Consider the following 20798-nt stretch of genomic DNA (forward strand, 5'->3'; position numbering starts at 1 on the left):
GTACAGCCTGACTTCCTCGGGAAAGGGTACAGCCGTCCTTGGAGACACCCGAGCTCAGGCAGCAGCTGGAATCAAACCCACACTGTGCCACCGGCTGTGACAGAACCAGGGAAACATCATTCCAAAGGGCTGAGCAGCTTGGGGACACATTCCTGCTGGCACAAACACAGAGCACGGCCAAGGAAGACGGCAGGGAAGCACTTACAGCCAGGAGGGCTCCCCGCACCATAAATATGAAGCTTTTGCTGTGAAATGCTCTCCTCCTGCCTTTCTGAGCATGGAAGCATTTGCTGGGGAACATCAGGCTGGGAGAAGGCAGCATCTCAGCAGGGATCAAAGCAAATTCCATCTGAGCACTAACCTGAGAATGGCTCATAGCCAGGGGCATCTCTGCTTACCTTCACTGGTCACTCCTTCTTCCAGTTCGTTGCCTTTCTGCAACGGGAACAAAAAGGCACATGAGCACAGGCAGTGCTTCCCCTTCCCTGTCATCCCCTCCATCTTTAATACAACTGGACAGTTTCCACCACTTGTTTCCACATATTAACCATGGGAGCAGGGTGACCTGGGGAAATCACAGGGCTCCCACCTCGGGAGCCCAGTGGGGACTGACATTTCACTGTGCTGCAGAGCAGGAGGACGAGCACTGAGGTGCCTCTGAAGATTGCTGGTGGACAGCTAAGCTTTCCCTGTTGGATCTGAATGTCAGTCCAGTGCTGCTTCCCCTTCAGACAGTAATTCTGGTCCAAATCTGAGCTGTGTGAGTCACACACACACTGTACCAGATGGCATCTTTTCTGTCACACGGTCATTTAAAAAGTCAGGACTGTGGTTTGCATTGTGTCTTCAAGTAAAATGCCCTTTTAGCTGACAAAGGACACGTGCAAAATTGTTTGGGGTCAACATTCCTCTTGTGAGAGTTCGTTTTAGGTTTCATACAAAAATATAGCAGCTTTCATGTGCTCATGCTGCACAAAGACAAGACCAGGGTGAGCTGGATGAAGGACACTGACAGCAGTTAGTGTTTGTCCATCAGAATCAAAGGCTGGGAATGCCACAGGGTCACTGAATTTCCACCACTTTGTGCATTTCAATGTGCTTTTAAAATAATGGAATTAAAAGTCCAGGGATAGGCATCCTTGTCAATCTATCAGAATGTTTAAGATGGGTAAAAATACTGGTTGAAAACCTCATGTTGAAACTGCTTTGATAAAGTATTTGTCTATACTTGGCTTCTCTACCAGGAGTGGGAGCATACTGACTTGGCCTCACATTTTAGAGCATCTCCTGGCTTCCTACTGCACTGAGGTTTCCAAAGGTTCACACAGCAGCCTCTTCACAGGCAGAGCTGCTCTTTGTCCCAGTGTACCCCAAAAAGGGTAAAGAAATAATAATTATCTAACCTAACCTGCAGCTTCCTTGCCTGGGAAGCAGAGAATTGAAATGAACTGTTAACAGAAAAAGGAGGAGGTGACCCAGAGTGAAAAAACAAAAATCCAGTCCAAATTTTCACAGACATCTCTCTGCTGCACCCACAGAGGGTTGGGATGGGGACCCAGGGACATCCCCAGGCTTGCTCAGGCATTTCCAGGACACTTCTCTGCTTTGTTCCTTTTGAGCAAGTCTGTGCTGGGCATGACAGATGCACAGAGCTACCTCCATATCTCTCCATCAGATCTTCTCTCCCTCTAAATTAATTTAAATGGCAAAGACAAAAGTTTATTGGTTAAGCAGAGTGGACATGCTACGTTCACTGTATTTCTTTAACAAAATGAGGCCAGTTTGTAATTAAATTTGAAAGTGACTCCTGTACCAAGGCCTGACAAACCCACCTGCAGCTGGAACCCAGTGACATTTCAGAGCCAGCCAGTCAGTCTGCCAAAAATCAAACACTGAACCTGGAATCTGTTTAAGCACTTCAGGCACCTCGGGAGAGCTGGAGAATTTTCTTCCTTCCAGTACAGCCAGCTCCTCCAGTGCCAGAGCACAGGGCTGACGTGCCAGAGTGTGCCTGCAGCTCTGCTGAGTCCCACAGCTCCCAGCTGGAGCTGAGCAGGCAGCAGCAGGGGGCTGGGGGAGACCCTAAGGAGTTGGGAGTTTTCTGGAAGAATGGCAGGAGATGATCCTTGGGGATATGGTGAGTGCAAGTTCAGTTCACTAAAACCATGTTTAAAAGAACAGTGTGAACACAACCCACCACCCACCCCCCAAAATGCACTTGGTTGATTTGAGTCATATGCTTACATTGAAAAAAAAAATAAAAACAGAGTAAATGTGTACTAGTTTATCCTGCTTAAATCAAATGTGTGTTGGGACAGCAAAACAAACTCCAGGGTGAAGGCAAAGCTACTTTTAGTTCTGCTTTTTGTTTGTTTGTTTGTTTAATAATTACCAGACAATAATCATTTAGGAGAAAGTTTTAAACATTGAAGAGAGACTGTTATAAATTTTTATTATTACTATTATGAAACAAGATTGCCTGCCAGTTTAACAAAGACATCTTGATTTGAAAGGAATCTAAGCCCTGATCCAGCATCTCTTAAAAGCATGCCTCAACACAAGCATGAACTTAGATCCTGTCTAAATAATGAAGCTTTAAACATGGACTTTAAGTCTGGTGCAGAAAAATTCAGGCCATATTTAATGCTTCCCTATTTGAGGATCAGAATCCCACATTTTCTGGAACATGTGTTATTCTGTGATGTTCACATGGAGAAGGGAAAATAAAACAGCTCAGAAAAAAAGTGTTTTGATTGAATTTCTGAACACAACCCTGACTCTTTCTGCTTAGATATTCCCTTCAAAGGGAACCAGACTCTCTGCTTGGGAAGTTTCACTGCTTCCTGCTATGAGAAGTACCAGGAACTCAGCAATGCATTGAAAGTTACCCATGCAAGTGAAAAATGAAAATATAAAGAGTCTCACCAAGTCGGTACTGAGCCACTCCTCAATGTCATCCATGACAGAGGACTGTGCAACAGGGATCTAGGGAGTGCAGCGAGAGAACAGCAAGGCAGGCAAAAACCAAAACACATCCACAATCATGGCCACAGAGCGATGGAAAACGCCAGAAATAAGATTAAAAACAAAACAAAAACAAAGATGTAAGATGTGCTGGAAAAAAAAAAAAAAAAAAAGAAGGCAACAAAATATAAATGGCATTTCAAATAAAGAAACAAATTGGAAAGGAAATTATGAACAACAAGGCTAAAAAAACCAGGAGAAAGATTATGGGGAATGACGTGACTGGATGCCAGCATAAGATGAGTAACTTCTCGACCACATATTAAAACCATCAAGATGGACTGATGATTCTAATCTTGATCGTGAAATGCTTTTAAGGGTAGAATACTGGATATCAGTTAGGTTTTGAAATGTTAAATTCACACCTTTTGTTTTTTAAAATGGGTATTAGCCACAGTGAAGGGTTAGGAAAAAAAGGGGCTCAAAGTCTTCAGGCAACACTCCTATGAGAACAAATTGGTTTTCTGCGCAGGTGGAGAAGTCAGAGCCCAGGGTACAGTCATGCTTCCTCCCGGATCTTCCTCCCCCCACACCACCAAGCCCTGGCAAGCCTTGGCACAAGGGTTTAAAGCAAAACTGTCCCAGCTCCCAGCTCCCACTCCTCTGCCAAAGGTGACCCTCGGCAGCAGAGCCCAGCGTGTGCCAGTGCAAAGTGTGGAGTGTCAAAGGTGAGGGAGGAAGAGGATGGGGCAGAGGAGGAGTGCACAGCCCCAGAGCTGCAGCAGGGCTCTCCAGAGCAGGTCAGGGATAGCTTAACACACAGGGATGGAAGGTTTGCCTCTGCTCCTGCAGTGGAACTGGTCATGATACCAGTGTGATTACAACAGGCAGCACAGAGGCAGCTGATGGGCAGCGATTTCACGCAGTGCTAAGGGTAACTGGGTCAGCAAAGGGAAATTACTGAGTATTAGGTGTAGAATTTCCTGACTTAACTACACTGCTGAAATACAACAGAGCCCTGCCGAGGTAAACAGGAAAACACCACAATAGATCTGGTAAGGACAACCTGAGAAATAGTTGGAAAACAATGTCAGACATGTGAGTTCCAAGCCAGGGCATGGCAGCCGAGCAGCAGGGCTGGCAGGGAGGAGAACTGGCACTGTTAGAGGGACTCTCCTAGGCAGAAAAGGTGTCAGGGGTTCTCCACAGCTTTGTCTGAAACCTCTCACAGGAATTTCCCACCTTAGAAGTGATTAAAAACCCTGTGGATGTGGTGCTTTGGGACATGGCTTAGTTTCGGCCTTGGCATCGGTGGGTTAATGGTTGGACTTGATGGTCTTGGAGGGCTTTTCCAACCTTAATGACTCTGATTCAATAAGAAAAGCTGGAAGAGGCTCTGCAGATGCATTTCCTGGGAGATGTAGTTTTCTCAGGCACTTCTAGCAGAGGAAGATGGACAGATGCTGGATCACAGAGGCCGAGGCTGTTTAGCAAAGCTCCTCAGGAATTTTTTCACAGAATCAAGTGGCCCTTTGTACTGAGGAGGCCAGTTAAGCCCTTGCTTGAGGTGAGGTGTGCTAAAGTGGCTTAGTTGTGTCCAAGAACTGTAAATCCTGAACTCAATCCAAAGCATCTCCCCCAAAGAGCAGCACCAGGAAGGTGGCTGGGCTCTGACTTGACAAGTCACTGGACAAAGTGACAGTCCCTGGGGTCAGAGGTACAAGGTGTCACTTTGCTTCCAGCAAATTCATAAAGAACCCAAACAGAAAATAAATTCCTGCAGTTTCCTCTGGAATGGGCCAGATTTAGGATAACTTTCCCCTGATGATTTCCTGAATCATGCACACACAACACTATCACAGTGAGCTGAAGCTGCTGCGAGCTGGCCACTTACAAGGGAAGAGCTCTAAGCACCTTCCAGCACATTCCTTCCCAAGGACAAGTTGCATCTTGTAAAACTGTCTCCTTGGTTTAACAGCTTTATAAAATACTAGCTTCAGAGATATAAAGTAATGATTTCATTCATCCTATAGCAACCTAAAACCTACTGCAGAAATTGCACTGCTGCCTCTCTCCTGTGTTGCTTAACACTGTGGAAGGTGCAGCCTCTGAGCTGTTGCTTGGGTTGCAGCTCAGAAAGGTGCTTATGTTTCTCTAAGGACAAGAACATGTGCATGGAAGGGAGGAGGAAAAAAGCTGGTTTATTTTTGCCTTTTCTGTGAATAAAATTTACAGGAACACAGGGGGCTCCAAGAGAGCTGGAGGGGGATTTTGGATGAAGGCCTGCAGTCACAGGACAAGGAGGAATGGCTTTAAGCTGAAAAAGGGTGGATTTAGATTAGATATTAGAAGAGATTATTCCCTGTGAGGGTGGGGAGGTTGCCAAAGAAGCTGTGGCTGCTCCATCCCTGGAAGTGTTCCAGGCCAGGTTGGATGGGGCTTGGAGCAGTCTGGGATAGTGGAAGGTGTCCCTGCCCATGGCAGGGGGTTGGAATGAGATGATCTTTTTTTCCAACCCAAACCATTCCAGGATTTTATGATTTTATGAATGTAAGAGCAGCTGTTCTAGAAAGTGTGGCAGTACTGTGCCCCTGTATTAGAAGGAACAGCAGCTCAAATCTTGATTATCCTCAAAACATGACAGATGACTGATCAAGTACTGAGTTCCTGAGAATCACAGGACTCTTGAATTTGCAGAAGTCCTCGAAGCACAGCTCAGCAGCACAAGAGTTTGTGCTGTGGTGTTTCATAAGAATTTTTAAAAAACGAAAAGAAAAAAAAAAGCAAAAAAGGGAATTCTACTTTCAGCTAGAGCTACTTATAACAAACAAACAAAGCCCTCAGAAGTGCAAGAGCACTTCTTGCAGAGAAGCAGACAAAGCTGTAAGATAAACAGCTGAGTGTGTCAGCCGTTTGCTATTCAGCACTGACCTTTTAAAAAGCTTTCCCTGTCTCCCAGCACACCCACAGAAGTGTTGAGGGTTGGTATCTACTGCTCCTTCCATGCACAAACTTCCAGTTTACTTTCCTAAGACTCTGAGCCCCATTTCCTCATAAAACATGGGTTACATGTGTCAGGTTTAATTTGTTCAAGAATAAAGAGGGAGGAAACTCTCACAGAGCAACTGGAAGTTTTAAATTATTTTAATGATAACATTGTAACATTTATTTTTCATTTTAAACTGAGAAGAGAACATACAGAGAAGCTCAGTTTTTGCCAGTCAGTTGGGTACTTGGCAAGTCTTCCCCTTTCAGAAGCCCTGAACTGAAAGATGTGCAGGGGAATTTTGTTACAACTAACCCCTAAATCACAACAGAGGCAATGTAAAAATAAATTAACTAGTTTACACATTAAAAAAAGACAACAGTTTCTGGGAACAAGCAGCAGTGGAAGCCACAGACTACATGGAAAAAACTCTGGAATGGGACACTGTCTTGTTGATATTTTGATTATGCAAACTTCCATGGTCTAGTGAAGCTTTCAGTCTTGGCAAGAGAGCTCCCCAGATAGTGTAGGCTGCAAGAGCTGTTTGTATAAGTATATTTGTGATTTTTTTTTTAAAAGTCTATACTTACAGTAAATGGAAATTAAGTCACAAAATATTTTTGGGTACTTCAAGTAACTGGCTTTAATTAAAAGCTGGTCTGATTGTTTAAATTCCTTTTTTATTTAGTCTTTGGAAAATCCTACAAATGGGATCATCTCAACAGCCCTGAAAGAGAAATGGAAAAGCAGGGCTGGGAGAACAAAAGTAAGTGCTCAATCCCACAAAACCCACAGGAACCTGGAATTCAAGTTCCTACTTATCTAAGCTAGATTGTGTTGATGTTCTCACTAGCAATCAAAAGCCAAAGAGTATTGCCAATATTTTTCCTCAGAAGTCATAAAATCCAATATTCTACCCTTAAAAAGACAGTTTAAGGTTATTATTATCACATTTTATTTCTATTAAAAATGATCCCACTGGAAAAGAAGCAGGTATGAAATGACAATTCAGGTCTCTAGGTGAGCTCATTAATGTTCTTAAAATGTTTAACAAGGTTTATGCTAATTGTTGCTAGACTACTGCCTTGTAATAGCTTAGTTAATTCCACTTCTTTCTAGATGTTTAACAAAGCTGACACCAGTTCTTGGTTAGTTGCTACTTGCTCCCCCTCGCTGGTTAGCAGTACTAAAGGTCTGTCATTCCTACAGCAGCACTAGGAGCACACTAGCAGGCTACTCCAGCTTACTACTACAGCCTTACCATCTATTTAAAGCTGTTGTCATCTTGAAATAGCTGCTTGGCTTCAATATTGGACCACGCTTGACTTTATGTGTAAGGATTAAATGAACTCCTTGGTTACTGCTGACTGTGCTGGCACACTGCAGGGCCGGGCAGGCAGGAGCTGGGCTGCAGTGTTGCCCTGCTGTGCCCAGCCTCTGGCAGCTTGTACACCAACCAGCCCATCTGCATGTGACAGGCATGTCCAGGCAGTGACAGCCCTCACTGCCACTGCCACCGGGATTGGGCTGTCCTTGCAGAGTGCTCTGGAAACACCACGGCTGGCTAAGGAGACCCCCGTGGTCTGCGGGTAAGGGGAAGCACCCGCTTGCCTTCAACAGGGAGAGGGGTCCCCCCACATGGGAGAAATGAGATCTTCACTGCCTGGCTTTGGGCTTATCCACAATTCAAGCACTTCAGTCTTGAAGATGATGAGGTTATTCAACAGTCTCATGTTAGCCAAGTCGTTTCCACATCTCAGATCCTATCTCTCTCTTGAAGGCACACAGCGGCATCCCACTTGGTAACTAATTAACAGGGGTTTCATTTAATCTTTACTCACCTATCTTCCCTACAAAGAGGGCTCTCCTCTCTAGCCAGGCGTGCTGCTGGCAGTCAAGACAAAATGCTGAGTGGTGTTCATATCACTTTCTGTGAATTCTGGTGCAGTTTCATCCTTCCCCTGCCACTGTCCCAGTTAATGTCCTGACATGGTGGCTTAAGCAACACCTGCTTCTCACTTTCATAACAAATAACCCATCTGGTATGTGAGTGGGTTGACAGATTATTCTAGGAAAGGAATATATTAATGCAAATCTCACTAGCTGCCCAATCTCATGAGAAGGGAACTGAGACCACCTGCACTAAAACGTGGCTCTGTGGTAAAGTCTGTGTCTAACTGCTGCTGATACAGACCCCTGTGTGAGACCTGCAAAACCCTGACCTCACACTGCAGACAGATCTGCCACTGAACAGCTCACCTCCCATCCCTCAGCCATATAAACACCAGAAACATTTTCTGCCAATATAATTTTGTCTATTTTAGTTTTGTAGGTAGAGCTGAGATAGTGTCTTGTGTCTGTCTCCATGGTTCTGGCATCACCCTGATGACAGAACTGAGCCACAGGTTAACTGGAAACAAGAACAACACTGCCAAATTCACTGGGAGAGGAGAGCCAGAGACTGCAAAGGTGTGTGGTGAACTGGGATGCAGAGAAATGGAGTGAGAAGGACTCAGCCCAAAGCTGAAATGTATCACAGCTTGTACAGAACAATGTCAGGTTGTGAGGGATGTGAGAACCACTCTGGCAGGTGCAGAATTCCTTTTGAGTGGTCTCAGTGTTGTGCAGGCTCAGGGAACAGCAGTGTCAGCTCACTCCTTTCCTCCTCACCAAAGTACAAAAAGTACCCCACAGAGTGGGCACATCAGGTTCATACCTGGGATTCTAGTTATCCACTGGCACTGTAAATGCTACAGGTCATATTAATAAATACTGTTAGGAACTACAGCCAGTTAAGAGAGAAACGGAGTTAATGATTAGTTTAGTTTTATTTTAGGTATTTCTCTCTCATATTTAGCATACAAACAAGGTGACAGGTTTGTAAGAGCAGTGACTGGTTGGACAGCCAGGCCCCCTTCCCTCCCCAAATCCATAGATCTCCATGAATGCTGCAGTATCCTTTTTCCAGACTGAATAACCACAAGCCAATGAAGGAATATGCTGTTTGCTTTTTTAATAAAGCAGTGGTGTGAGTGGTGTGAACAGCAGGGGTGCTGATTTCATGCTTCCCCGCTCTTGTAAACAGTGGAAAGGCAAAGAAGAAGAACTAACTCAATCACTGGATTATTCATTATGGATGAACATCTAACAGTGGCACAGCACATCCCTGGCTGCAACAGAGCCACCGAACAGCGAGAGCCTCTGTGAGCCACAGCCAAGAGCATCAGAGGCAAAGCTGATACTGCTGCTCATTTTACAGCTTTTCACCCTCACCTTGTGAGCTGTGGGTGTCTGACAGCACCAAAAGGACACTCTGGCTCCCAGGGACAGGTACCCACAGTGGGCTTTTCCCACTGTGTGTGAGCAGGCATGGAGCTGCTTCTGGGCAGGCAGATACAGCACCTGTCCCATCACTGTGTGTGCACCAGCCGTGCAAAATTCTGCCAAATTTCCAAGCTGGCCCTGAGAAATAATCTGCATTAGCCCTAAATCCAGAAGAATGAATGCAAGTGTTTCACAGATTAGATACTGCATACTTTGGATTTTCCAAACTTTAAGCTTTCTGGGATGTTCCTCTTTTTTAAGCACTGGGCAGCTTCGTCTGGGATATTCAGGACTCTCCCTGGAGTGAAGCATTCCTGTTCCTGGTGCCCAACCCCACATGCTGCACTGCCAGCACACCCCAGAGCAAAGGGAATTCTCCCTGCACCTCTCTGAACTCAGCTGCAGCCAGGACTGTCTCAGGAGAATTTTCTACAGTTAGGTCACATTATTGGTACTAATCTCAAACACTTAAAATGATGGATTACATAGTCCCAAAAAAAAAGGTCTTAGAACTTGGCTTTAAGGCATAGCATAAGGGTATTTTTCCTTTCCTCTGGCTTCTGCACCTAAAGCAAGCTTTGAACTTCTCTCTGCAAGCACACTGATGAAGGACAACTTCAAACAAGGTCAGAATGTGCACAGGTTCAGTGATCTTCAGAAGCCTGATTTTATCAAGGCACTGGCATCACCAGACACAGGAATTAAATCCTGAAAGCCAGAAACACTACTGTACCTTTTGGAGTCTGATTCCTAATGCCAGTGGGGCTGAAGACGTCAATCTGGGCAACAGTTCTCCCATTCCCTTCCTTGCATAAAGAATGATCCCTACTTTACTCAATTCAACTACATATGATCCTACAACTTCCCTATGTTTATTCCAGACCATGAAGCTAAGCACTACCAGAAAAGGCTGCTTTACAGACAGATAGCAAGTGTCCTCTTTGTGAATAAGGTCCATGAGACTTGTGTTTATCCCTCGAAAAGTGGATACTGCATAAACAAATCAAGACAGTAGAAGGAACCAACTGGATCCCCAGGCCTCTTCTGAAGGTGACGTGGGATCCTACACATGATTCAGTTATTTACAGGTCTTGGTGCTGTATAAACCAGAAATTGGTGCAAATCTTTCCCTTTGCCCCAGGTAATGATGCAGGTGGGAAATAAACTCCTTGTACTGTCTGATTTCAAGCGGTTCAATAGGGCAGGACAAGAGGTGAATGGAGGATGGTTATTCTAGGTCAGGGACTGGGGTGGGCAGTAGGAATTGTTTCACTGGTGAAGTCCTCACCATTCCTTGTGTAATTAGCCACTTGTCTATGGGCTCCATGTCTGAGTTCCCACCTTTACCTCTCCTCTGTGTTGAGAACAGAAAGGTCCATAAAGAGAGAAACCACAGCAACAACCCATGATAAAGTAATAAAACAGTTAAAAACTTCACATACACAGACACACACATACACACACAGAGTTGCCTACAGCAGCTTCTGGCAGCAGCTGTGTCCCCCTCTGCCTGTCAGCTCTGTTCATAAGAGGATACACCTCACCCAGAATTCTGCACTTTCTACAGACAGTTCACAGTGTTTTAGCACTCCTTCCATGATGTCCTTAAAAATAAAAATAATAATAATAAAATAAACCAATCACAGGCTAGTAGTGAGGCTGATGTTTGTCATCTTCTTAGAAGAAGGAAAAGTGAGGCTGTACAAGCTACTGCAGGCAGACACTGCACTGGAAACTCTCGTGTGGAGTCTGTGGAGTCCCCCTTGTTTATGAAGCCGTGGGCTGCAGCACACCCTGCTCATGTCCTTGACCTCAGCAGACAGACTGTGCCCCACACAGACAGCACAGCAGCTCTGCAATGGTGTTGAGTGGAGGGAAGTCAGGGCAGTTTGCTGCAGTGTCCTGGCAGCCTTTCAAACTGCCCCTCTTGAAAAGCGCAGAGGTTAAAGGACTGCTGATGCATCCAGCTCCCCTGAGCAGGCTGCAGACTGCATGGCACAGCACCACCAACACTCTCATGGTTCTGTGCCCTTCAGCACCTCCTCCCTGAGCCAGGGGATGCAGAGTCATCTCCAGCTCTGGAGGGGCTTGCTTGGGCTCAGCAGAGTGCAGTGGCTCCAGCCCAGAATTGGGTGAGCTCAGCAGAGAGCCACTGGTGTGTTATGTACACCCACCCAGACACCTGCACACAGGGGACACCTCCCTGTCCCCATTAACACAGGTAATGGAGAATCAGCTGCAATCTTTTATGTCTCATTTTATGAGGGGAAAAAAAAATTAAAGGGAAATCGTTCCAGTTTCATCTGCTCTCTGTGTAACACCAGAGAATTGTTTCTTGGACACCTCTCCTCCTGGTTGTGATCATGCAACAACTCACTGGCAACAAAAGCAATTCCCAACATGGAAAAGCAATATTAAGAAAACAGTGTATTTTTAGCTCATCTTGTTTCCAGCTGCTAAATCACATTAAAAGACAGCTAATGCCACGTGATCAGCCCCATCTCTGCAGACCATTCTGAGAATGACTGCATTAGAAACGTCGGATGTGCTGAATTCTGCCACTGGACAACTGTGCTGGAACGAGACGCGTGTGTGAAGAATGTGTTGCAAAGCTTTTGGCTCCTCCCCAGAGCTGTTCTTAAATTAGCTCTGCCCAAATTAAAGCCTGTCTTTTCGTTTACTGAGCACTGCCAGTTTTTTGCTGCACATGCTGGGGCTGGTAACTTTAGGAGAGTTTAATTTCTATTTCCTTTAAGAAGAGACACCCACAAGCCTCACAACAGTTGAGAAAAAGTGTTTACCAATTACAGAGGAACTGCATTTCAAAACAAGCTCTTCTGGTTACATGTTACAGTTTCCAGGACCTTTGAAAAGAGGCTGAAAGTCTCAACATCTCATAGCCCCAAGTTCCACAACCCATAAGGCATTTACCCCAAAAAACTTTGACCCTCAGATGAGCTTAGCCACAGCCCTTTGAAATGACAACACTTGGGGCACAGCAGAAGCTCTGCTGGTATGAATGACATGTTGTGCTGGTGCCTAAAGCAGAACTGGCTGGGAACAAAAGTGTTAATAAATAAAGACATGACCCTGAGGCCACTGGGGGAATACAGCCCCCTTGACCAGCTAAATGCAAGCCCCTTGCATTTGGTTAGCCAGGAACAAAGAGCAGGATCTCAAATCCTTCCCCAGGTCCTGCCAATAACAGCTCAGTGATAGTGGGGCTTGGGATGTCACACTGGATTCAGGAATTCCTGTGAAGGAATATTTCTGCCCCTGCCTCCTCATGCTTCCCCTTTTCTCTCAGTACTGCTGTCATGTGTTTTTGTGGGGCTGAGCTCCAGCTGCTCATGGGGCTGACCTGGGTTATAAGTTGCCCTTCCTGCAGGAGGACAGGGACAGGAAGAAGCAGGTAGGTTTGTGGGGTGGGGGATGCTCTGTGAGAGCTGAGGGCCTGCTCCCACTGAATGGTGGCCTGGGCAGGCAGGCAGCTGTGATCTGACCCCAGCTGGCTCCCAACACAAATTCTCCCTGGCTTGGAGCACAAGCTGCCAGGCATGCCAGCTGCCCAGAGCACTCCCACTTCATGAAAGAACCAGGGTGGGATCAGCCAAGGCATGGGGAGGCAATTTTCCCCAGCGAGAGGCATGTGCACACTGCATTGGCTCTCCCATGCTATGCTGGCTCTGCCGTGCTCCCTAGTGGTCATCACAGCCCAAAATTGGACTGGAAAAGGCTCTGAACTTGCTCTGTCCTCTAAAAACTCACACACAGCTGCGTACAAAAGAGCAGCAGAGTTTTTAAAAGCAGGGTGGTAGAAAGGGGTTGAGGGATGATCTGAAAGCTCCTTCACTTCTGCCTTCACCGAGGGATGCAGACAAAGCTGCCCAAGCTCTCTCACCCGTGTTTTGAGTGTCAGCTGCTGCAAGGTGACAGCACATGGGGCTCTTCTGCCCACACAAGAGAGCAAGAGCCTGCCCTGGGCAGACAGAACAGCCTGCAAGTGAGGGCAGTTATGGCAAGGAATGTGAAGCATTAAAAGTCTGCATCATTTCTCTCCCTGTAACTCGCTTGTGCATCCATGCACTTGAAGCAAAGTCTAGTAGATTAAGACTTTCATGAGCAAAACCAAACCAAGTCAATGCACATCAGTGTTCACAGGATATTCCCCATTTAATTCTTCTCAGCAGTGATTCCAGGCAAAGAGCTGGAGTCCCCAGACAAGCTGCAAGGACACAGGAGAATTTACCCACTATGATTCTGAAGTCTTTTAGACTGGAGTGCAGCATCTCTTTAGAGATCATTACTGAGCAAGTACTTGCTCCCAGATATCAATTTCAAAATAGCCATTACTAGCACATTGCAGGAATACAGAATGAGAAGCTCAGCCAAAGCAGCCACCTCCAGCTTGGATTCCAGGTGGATAACAAAACACAGAGCTGTGACCTACCCCTCCTGTGTTCTGTTTCCGAACATCCAGGGCAGATGCCAGTCCTTTGACAGCCTGTGGGTCCTCGTACGTCACACTGGAAGAAAAGAACAAACCACAGAACTAGAAAGAAGCTCCAGCAGTCATCCATAAGCAATCATGGAATCATAGGAAGGCCTGGGTTGGAAGGGATGTTAAAAGATCTCTCATTCCAGCCCCCTGCCATGGGCAGGGACACTTTCCACTGTCCCAGGTTGCTCCAAGCTCTGTCCAGTCTGGCCTTGCACACTGCTAGGGATGGGGCAGCCCCAGCTTCTCTGGGCAGCCTGTGCCAGTGCTTCACCACCCTCACAAGGAAGAATTTCATCCTAATATTCATTCTACCCCTTTAAACTCTCTCAGTTTGAAGCCATTCCCCTTTGTCCTGTCACTCCAGACTCTTGTAAATAGTCTCTCCTCATCTTTCTTGTAGGCTCCCTTCAGATAGTGGAATTAGGTCACCCCAATCCCTTCTCTTTTCCAGGCTGAACAATCCCAATTCTCCCAGCCTTTCCTCACAGGAGAACAATACCCTGGATACCCTGATTTACTCCCTGGGAACCAGAAAGCACGTTCTTTTTCTTAACAAGACTTGGAGGGTACTGTGTGTACCCCAAGAAAAGGAGCTTGCTCTGTACAAAGGCCACCCATCCGTTTTGGAAAGCACCTTGAAGCAAAGAGAGTAAGATCAGCATTATGAAAGGCAGGCAACCAGGTCACAAGGCACCCTAAGAATGTCCAAGAGCAAGTGGGGGACTGTGAAAAGAGGCCTGATTGCACATTATGTTTAACAAAGATTTGGAGATGACATCTGGAAGCCTGACCTTGCTGTGTGCATGGGGGGGAGGCAGAGCGAGACTCAAAGAGAGATGGAATTATGCAACTGCAGTGAAGCAGACAAAGAAATGCACTATTTACAGAGCTGTTAAAAGCTTCCTACATGGCAATGCAAAAGGGACATGTAGCAGTCAGGTGACAGAGGCAGCAGCAGCATCTCACAGAGCAGTGGTGAACCATGAGCTGCAGCAGACACAAGCATGTGCCCATAAATCAGCTCCTGGGAGGGGCTGCCTGAGCAGGGGGAACCTTCTCTCTTCCTCCTGCTGGCTTCTCCCAAGCTGTGAGCACAGCACCCAGAGCTCTCACACCCAGAGCTGTCACCTACACACCACAGCAAGTCACACTCGTGCCTTTCCTCCTCCCTGCTGCTCTGTTTATACAGTGCACAATCCAAGGAAGACAGAGCAATCCTCCCTTGTGAAATCATGGATGATCCGTGCTCCTTGTTCCATTAGGTACGGTGTGGGAAGAGTAGTTTTGTGCTTCATTTAGCACAAGAGACAGAGGGACCTCGATTAGATCTCTCCTGCAATGCTCTCCTTTCTAACTGTACATTAAGGCTCCCAGCCCAAAATCTCCAGTGGTGGCTTATCCCTCTACATTCAAGCATTTCTTCTCAGCACTGACACCACAGCTGAGGCGGTACCAATAGCTATATTGATAACTGCAAATAATAGAGCCCAATAAATTTGCAGGCTCAATTTTTCTAAATTTTTGATAAACTGTTTAACAGCATTTTTTAGCTTGAGACAAGATATTGATGATGTTCTGACTGCTTCCTCTAATGTCTGAAGCCAGGAGGCAAGAAATCATATATGAAAGAAAAATACCTGAGTGTGTCTTTTATTGAATAACACTTGACAGGGATCAAAGGTTTTCTTAGTAAGTGCATAGATTTATTTTACATTAAAATAATTTGACCTGTTAAATGCCCTTGAAAGTGCCAGATTTGCAGCTCTAGAGATGCAAGCCCTATGCATATAAACAAATCAGGGGTAGCATGAAGCCAGGCAAGCTACACTGCCTTGACAGCCTGTGAGAGTATGAATGGGGCCAAAAGGAGAGTTAACTGGATGGTAATTCTGTTTCCCAGCCTCTGATGACAGTAATTCAGCCACCAAAGCACATCCATGACCTTCAGGTGAAGGACCCTTCTGCTCCTGTATCTCAAACATGGCTGGATGGGATGACAAGCCTTTAGGAGAAGGCAGAAGTACAGGCAAGCACTCTTCCAAGTTTCCAGTGAGCTCATTAACTAAGAGAGTACCCAGCCAGTCTGCTCTGTCCAGCAGCAGGAACTTCTCCACTTGCTCATATTAATAACAACCAAAAGGACAGGGACTGGATTAAAAGCACAAAAACATACACCAAAACTATTTTTGCAGTCTGAAGTCAAGAAGCTTCAGATTTATGCCCTTAGAAAACAGCAGTGCCATGACTCAGTGCTGAAGACAAACTCCAACTTACTTCTTTCGCTGCTCAGCCAAGGAGCTGCCTCTTGTCTGTGCAAACATGTCAAAGTCATCACGAGGATTACTGTGCTGGAGGGAGCTGAGTGTGCCACTGACACTGTTTGTGCCCAAGTCTGCAACCAGAGGAGAAAAAATCGTGAACCAGTGAAATAACAAACCATAAGCAAACACCACCATCATTAACAGCTGCAGCACTGAGGACAGTTTTGTTCAGGAAAGGCTGGAGGATGCTAATCATGTGTTCTTAAAAGAAAAATGTAGAGATGATCTAATTCATCCTGGAAGCAACACTCCATAAATGCTCCTCACCAAGAAGCCAGCATTTGGGAATTGGTGTGAACCTGCTGCCAATATCCTGAGACATTTAGTGGTCACTAACACAGTCCAAAATTTGGGGCATGGACAGTAGTTTTCTCCACAATGCTTTCTCTCAGTTACTGACTGTGAAACCAACACTTTCAAACAAAGGGATATGGTATTGGTGCAGTGCTGAAAGAGGTGGAGAACCTTCAGCCAAATCCAGTGATCCAATCACACAATCTTTGCTTTGATTTAATGAAAACCACCTAAGAGTTTCATAAAACCCTTCACCCAAAGGTTACAAATATTATTTGTAGAAGGGGAATCACCAGGCTGATGTCACAGAGAACTATAACTAAGCAGAAATAGAAATAGTAGTACAAGTTCTTCCATGAACAACAAACTGCACCCTCTCCATCAGTCTTCCCTCTGATTAATAAATTCCTCCCTTGTGACAGGCTGGTTCTCAATTGCAGATTGCCACAGTGCAGGAGAGTGGGAATGCCTTCTAATCCTCCTCTAAGCCAAATACCCAAATCTTTTGGAGGCCACATGGTAATATTAATAGGTAGAGGAGAGCATGGTCTAGATCAGGCACTCACCAAGCCCTGCAAGCTGTGAAGAAAGTGAAGATGGAGGTGCTGAGTTCCCAACCATTGGGCTCACCACAGCTGGAGAGCCAGGACCCAAATCTATTAAATTATCTTCTGTCACCTCATTCAGTACCTGTCAGGACCAAAGAAACACAGAAGTTACACATGCCAGAAACTTCTTCTTGCAGTACAACATCAAACATCACTATTTTCCACATTAGGTATAAACTGTTTTCAGAAACAAAACTTCTTTGCTGTGACTAAAGTGTCAAGAGAGTCTTCACTGAAGTTTGCCTCACACTGCAGAAGTGGTAAAGCACAGTAAACAGAGGAAATAGTTACGAATGCAGAAGAGAAAACATAATAGAAATACAGATTCATCATGTACTTAGACCTTGAACACTATAAAACAACTACAAAAGAGTTTTCATTTAAAGAATAATTAGAACTCTTCAGCTTGGAAAGGGGCTGCTTAAATAGGAGATAAGAGTGGTTCTTAACATTACAAATGGCAAGAAGAAAATTAACCTGAACAGTGGTATTGTAAGACACAGTGAAGAAAAATTAGGTGAAGCAAACAAAAATCATTAAGTGACTTGATCAAATGTAAACAAAATATTTGTTATATATAAATGCAAAATAAATATGTAAAAATGTATAGTGAAACTGTGGAACTTATTGCTTAAGGACATTGTGAACTCCTGAAGTCCACACAGACTCAAAAGCAATCAAAAAAGTTAATAGAGGAATGAAAATCCATCAAGGATTGTAAACACAGAGATGTTCTACTGTGAAGTGACTTCCTGAGCTAAAAGTTGTCCCTTGGGATTTGCCACATTCTTACTTTTCCTGGCATCCACCATTAGCCAGTACAGGCAGGACACAGGGCTGGGCAGGTGGAAGGTGTGATACTACTGATAGTACTGCAGCTGGTAGGAGAGAATCAAAGGAGTGAGGTACTTACTCCATTGCTGGCGTTCTGTGTTGAGCGTCCTGATCTGTATCGTTCAAATCTATTCAGGAAAAAAAAAACCAACATGGATTATCAAAGCCACCAATAAATAATAAACATGAGTTTATAACGAAGCTATGACATGCATGTCACTGAACTTAGTTTTCTCTGGCTCCAAAGGGAAGCCTGAAAGCTTTAACTCCAAGCCAGGACAAAGGGAAGATTGCTGAGAAGTTGCAGTCTTGGCAAAGGTGGATTTTAAGTTGACTAATCTGATCTTGCAGCACAAACATGCTTGAAAAACACTGCAGGATTTGTCTTTTGTTCAGGGGGGGGTTTTAATCATTAAGTGCTTTGTGACAGACTGCTGTGTGAGCCAAGGGACAGGAGGAACTGCAGCAAGATTGATGCTCCCAGCTCCACAAGCCAAGCACTGCAGCTCGTCTCACTCCCACTTACCAGCTCCCTCTTGCTGCAATAATGTAAATGAGGAGCCATATGTGTGTGGCACAGCCCAAGCCAGGCACACGTGGCACAAGGGACAATGGGCAGCAGATTCACTGCTTAAAACATCCTGAGTCGACTCAAAGATGGTCACAGCTTGTGCTCAAATAGGTTGGTACTTTCCAACAAGGAAAAGTAATGATTTTGGATAAAACCTTCATACTTCTAAGGAGAAGAAGTCAGGTTAGTCAAGCTCTGATCTCTTCTTTACTCCATGCATCTGGGGCCACAACCCTAAACCCAGCTTTTATGAAAGTTTTCAAGGCCAGGCTGGATGAAGCTTTGAGCAACCTGATTTAGTGGAAGGTGTCCTCACCCATGGCAGGGGGTGGGATTAGATGAGTTTTGAGGTCCCTTCCAACCTAAACCATTCTGTGATTCTATGAACTCAAAACAGCAGGGGAACTACCTCCTCCCATGGCCTGCCTGAGGCCAGTCTGATCTCCTAACTTACCATGGAAAAGCACCATGACTTCTTGGAGGCTTGAATTTTTTAAAGTAGTTTTAGAAGTAGTTTCTCTTTCCACAAAAAGCCCATGATATTCATATAATCCTATGGGTTTTCTCCCAGATGGACAAAATACAACAGGGAATGTCAAGCAAACGAAAATGTTTTCTTAATGTAACAGAGGAAAACGCAGACTTAGAAGGCAGCAAAACCAAATTCAGGCCCAAATTTCAATTTTAGGAAACTGTGGGTGTTTGCTATTACTGGAAATCCAACTCCCTTTGCTGGAAACCTAAGACACCTCCCACCTCATTTCTCACCAAAAGGCTTCTGTTCATTTACATCCCAAGGCTTCACAGCAAAGGCCAGAGCTCCTGCTTGAGTCACTGATGGAGCTTGGTCCCTGTGCTAGAAATCAGCATGATGGATGTGGAGCTTTTGGAATAGCAGAGGAGGAACTGGAATTTATTGAATGCTCAGACCAGTGCAGCTATTCTACCACAAATGGCTTGCTAACATCACTCAGCTCCCCTTTCATGAATAATGACTACAAACACATCAGCCACAGTCAGCAAAGTCGCAGATGGGGGGAAATAGGAAAAATATTAAGGGTGACCAGACTAAACCTCAGTGATAGTTACACTCTGCCACTTGTAGAATCCTGCTTGTGCATGAAACACACACCATTTCACACAAAAAGCCAGCGTTTGTTTCAAAGTTTGCCCCATCTCCTCTGAACGAGGAAATCAAAGGCAAAATCGAGGGCACCGAGTCGTCTTTGCAGCCTTTGCCGTGACAGCACAAATTCACAGATCTAGAGTCTAATTTATTTTTAAAGGCTTGAGAAACAAAGCCCTGTGCTAAGAGCAAGGAACAAAGGGTACTCTTTGGTGCCTCGCTCCCCAGGCCTGTCATTAAGGGGAAGATTAAACTTTCCCAAGACTGTGGCATCACGTGTCACCTCCTGCAGCAGATGTGCCTGACAGCGCCTTTGTCTGACATGTCGAAAGTCCTGTGCCCCAAGTCCTGTCCTTGGGGATGATTCCTGCAGACCAGCTCTTCGAAACATTAGCTCTGCACAAGACAGGCTTTTTTTGTTTTTCAAGATTTTAAGTGTTACTTAAAAACAAACCCTTTGCATGCACGATGCTCCCGCCCTCCTCAGGCAGCTCCCCTTGCACCAGCACTGGGACTGGAGAGCTCAGAGATCAGAGGGCAGAGAGAGCTCATGGGAGCCTCCTTAAGCCAGGAAGCAGCACAGAGATTTGTGCAGAGCCTGGCTAGCAGGGGAACTAGTGACTGTGGCTGTGCTATTTTTGGTCCCAAGTCCCTCCACCTGAACAACCCTGCACAACAGGGACTCGCAGACTCGAGCGTTTTCACAAGGCTGCCTTGCATTTTATGGATATGCCCTACAAAAATTCAATGCATAGTACAAAAAATATATATAATCATAGTATTAAAAGAATCAACTGAAACAGGAATGTTACCATAAAAGGCCATAAAACCAGAGTGTAAATGGTTCCTGTGGTTTGGTTCTCTGTGTCGTGTTATACCCTTGGCCCAGAAGGCCCAATTTCACCAACTGACCTATTTTATTCTTATGTGGAAACACTGAATGAATGTAAATGGTTGCTGGGAGAGATGCCTCACCTTTCATATCGGAGGAAGACGTTATTTAAGTCATCATTCACGTGCAGCAGCTCCTCTGTGACTTCTTCATTGGACACCCGTGAGATAAGCTCCACGATTCTCTGCTGCATGGCTCTGCAGGTTCGGTTCAGTTCCTAGGAGGAATGCATTGTGCACACACAGGCTGATAAGCAACAAGCAATAAGTAGATTTAGTTGAGCTCTGTTCACAGCCAAACATATCCCCCAGCTGAGAAACACTAAGACAAGTTTATCTTTGCATGATTAAATGTCACCCAAAAGCACATCTAATCAA

General features: G+C 45.3%; 1 protein-coding gene across 3 annotated transcripts in view; it reads right to left on the reverse strand.

Annotated features, from left to right (window-relative positions):
- Positions 1 to 20798, reverse strand: part of TOM1L2 (target of myb1 like 2 membrane trafficking protein) — a 56112-nt gene that overhangs the window by 5396 nt on the left and 29918 nt on the right. Inside the window, exons 8-15 of one of the 3 annotated variants that reach the window (XM_041401577.1) lie at positions 20505 to 20638; positions 17912 to 17960; positions 16957 to 17080; positions 16050 to 16167; positions 13725 to 13800; positions 10563 to 10628; positions 2926 to 2985; positions 399 to 435 (exon numbers count right to left, since the gene is read on the reverse strand). In XM_041401577.1, the coding sequence (XP_041257511.1) occupies positions 399 to 435; positions 2926 to 2985; positions 10563 to 10628; positions 13725 to 13800; positions 16050 to 16167; positions 16957 to 17080; positions 17912 to 17960; positions 20505 to 20638 (664 nt within the window). The remainder of the gene's footprint in view (positions 1 to 398; positions 436 to 2925; positions 2986 to 10562; positions 10629 to 13724; positions 13801 to 16049; positions 16168 to 16956; positions 17081 to 17911; positions 17961 to 20504; positions 20639 to 20798) is intronic. The other 2 variants (XM_041401575.1, XM_041401576.1) reach the window with 2 other exon arrangements.

This window comes from Onychostruthus taczanowskii, unplaced genomic scaffold (genome assembly GCF_017590055.1).
Source record: "Onychostruthus taczanowskii isolate IOZ18803 unplaced genomic scaffold, ASM1759005v1 scaffold19, whole genome shotgun sequence".
In the NCBI taxonomy this organism is placed as follows: Eukaryota; Metazoa; Chordata; class Aves; order Passeriformes; family Passeridae; genus Onychostruthus; species Onychostruthus taczanowskii.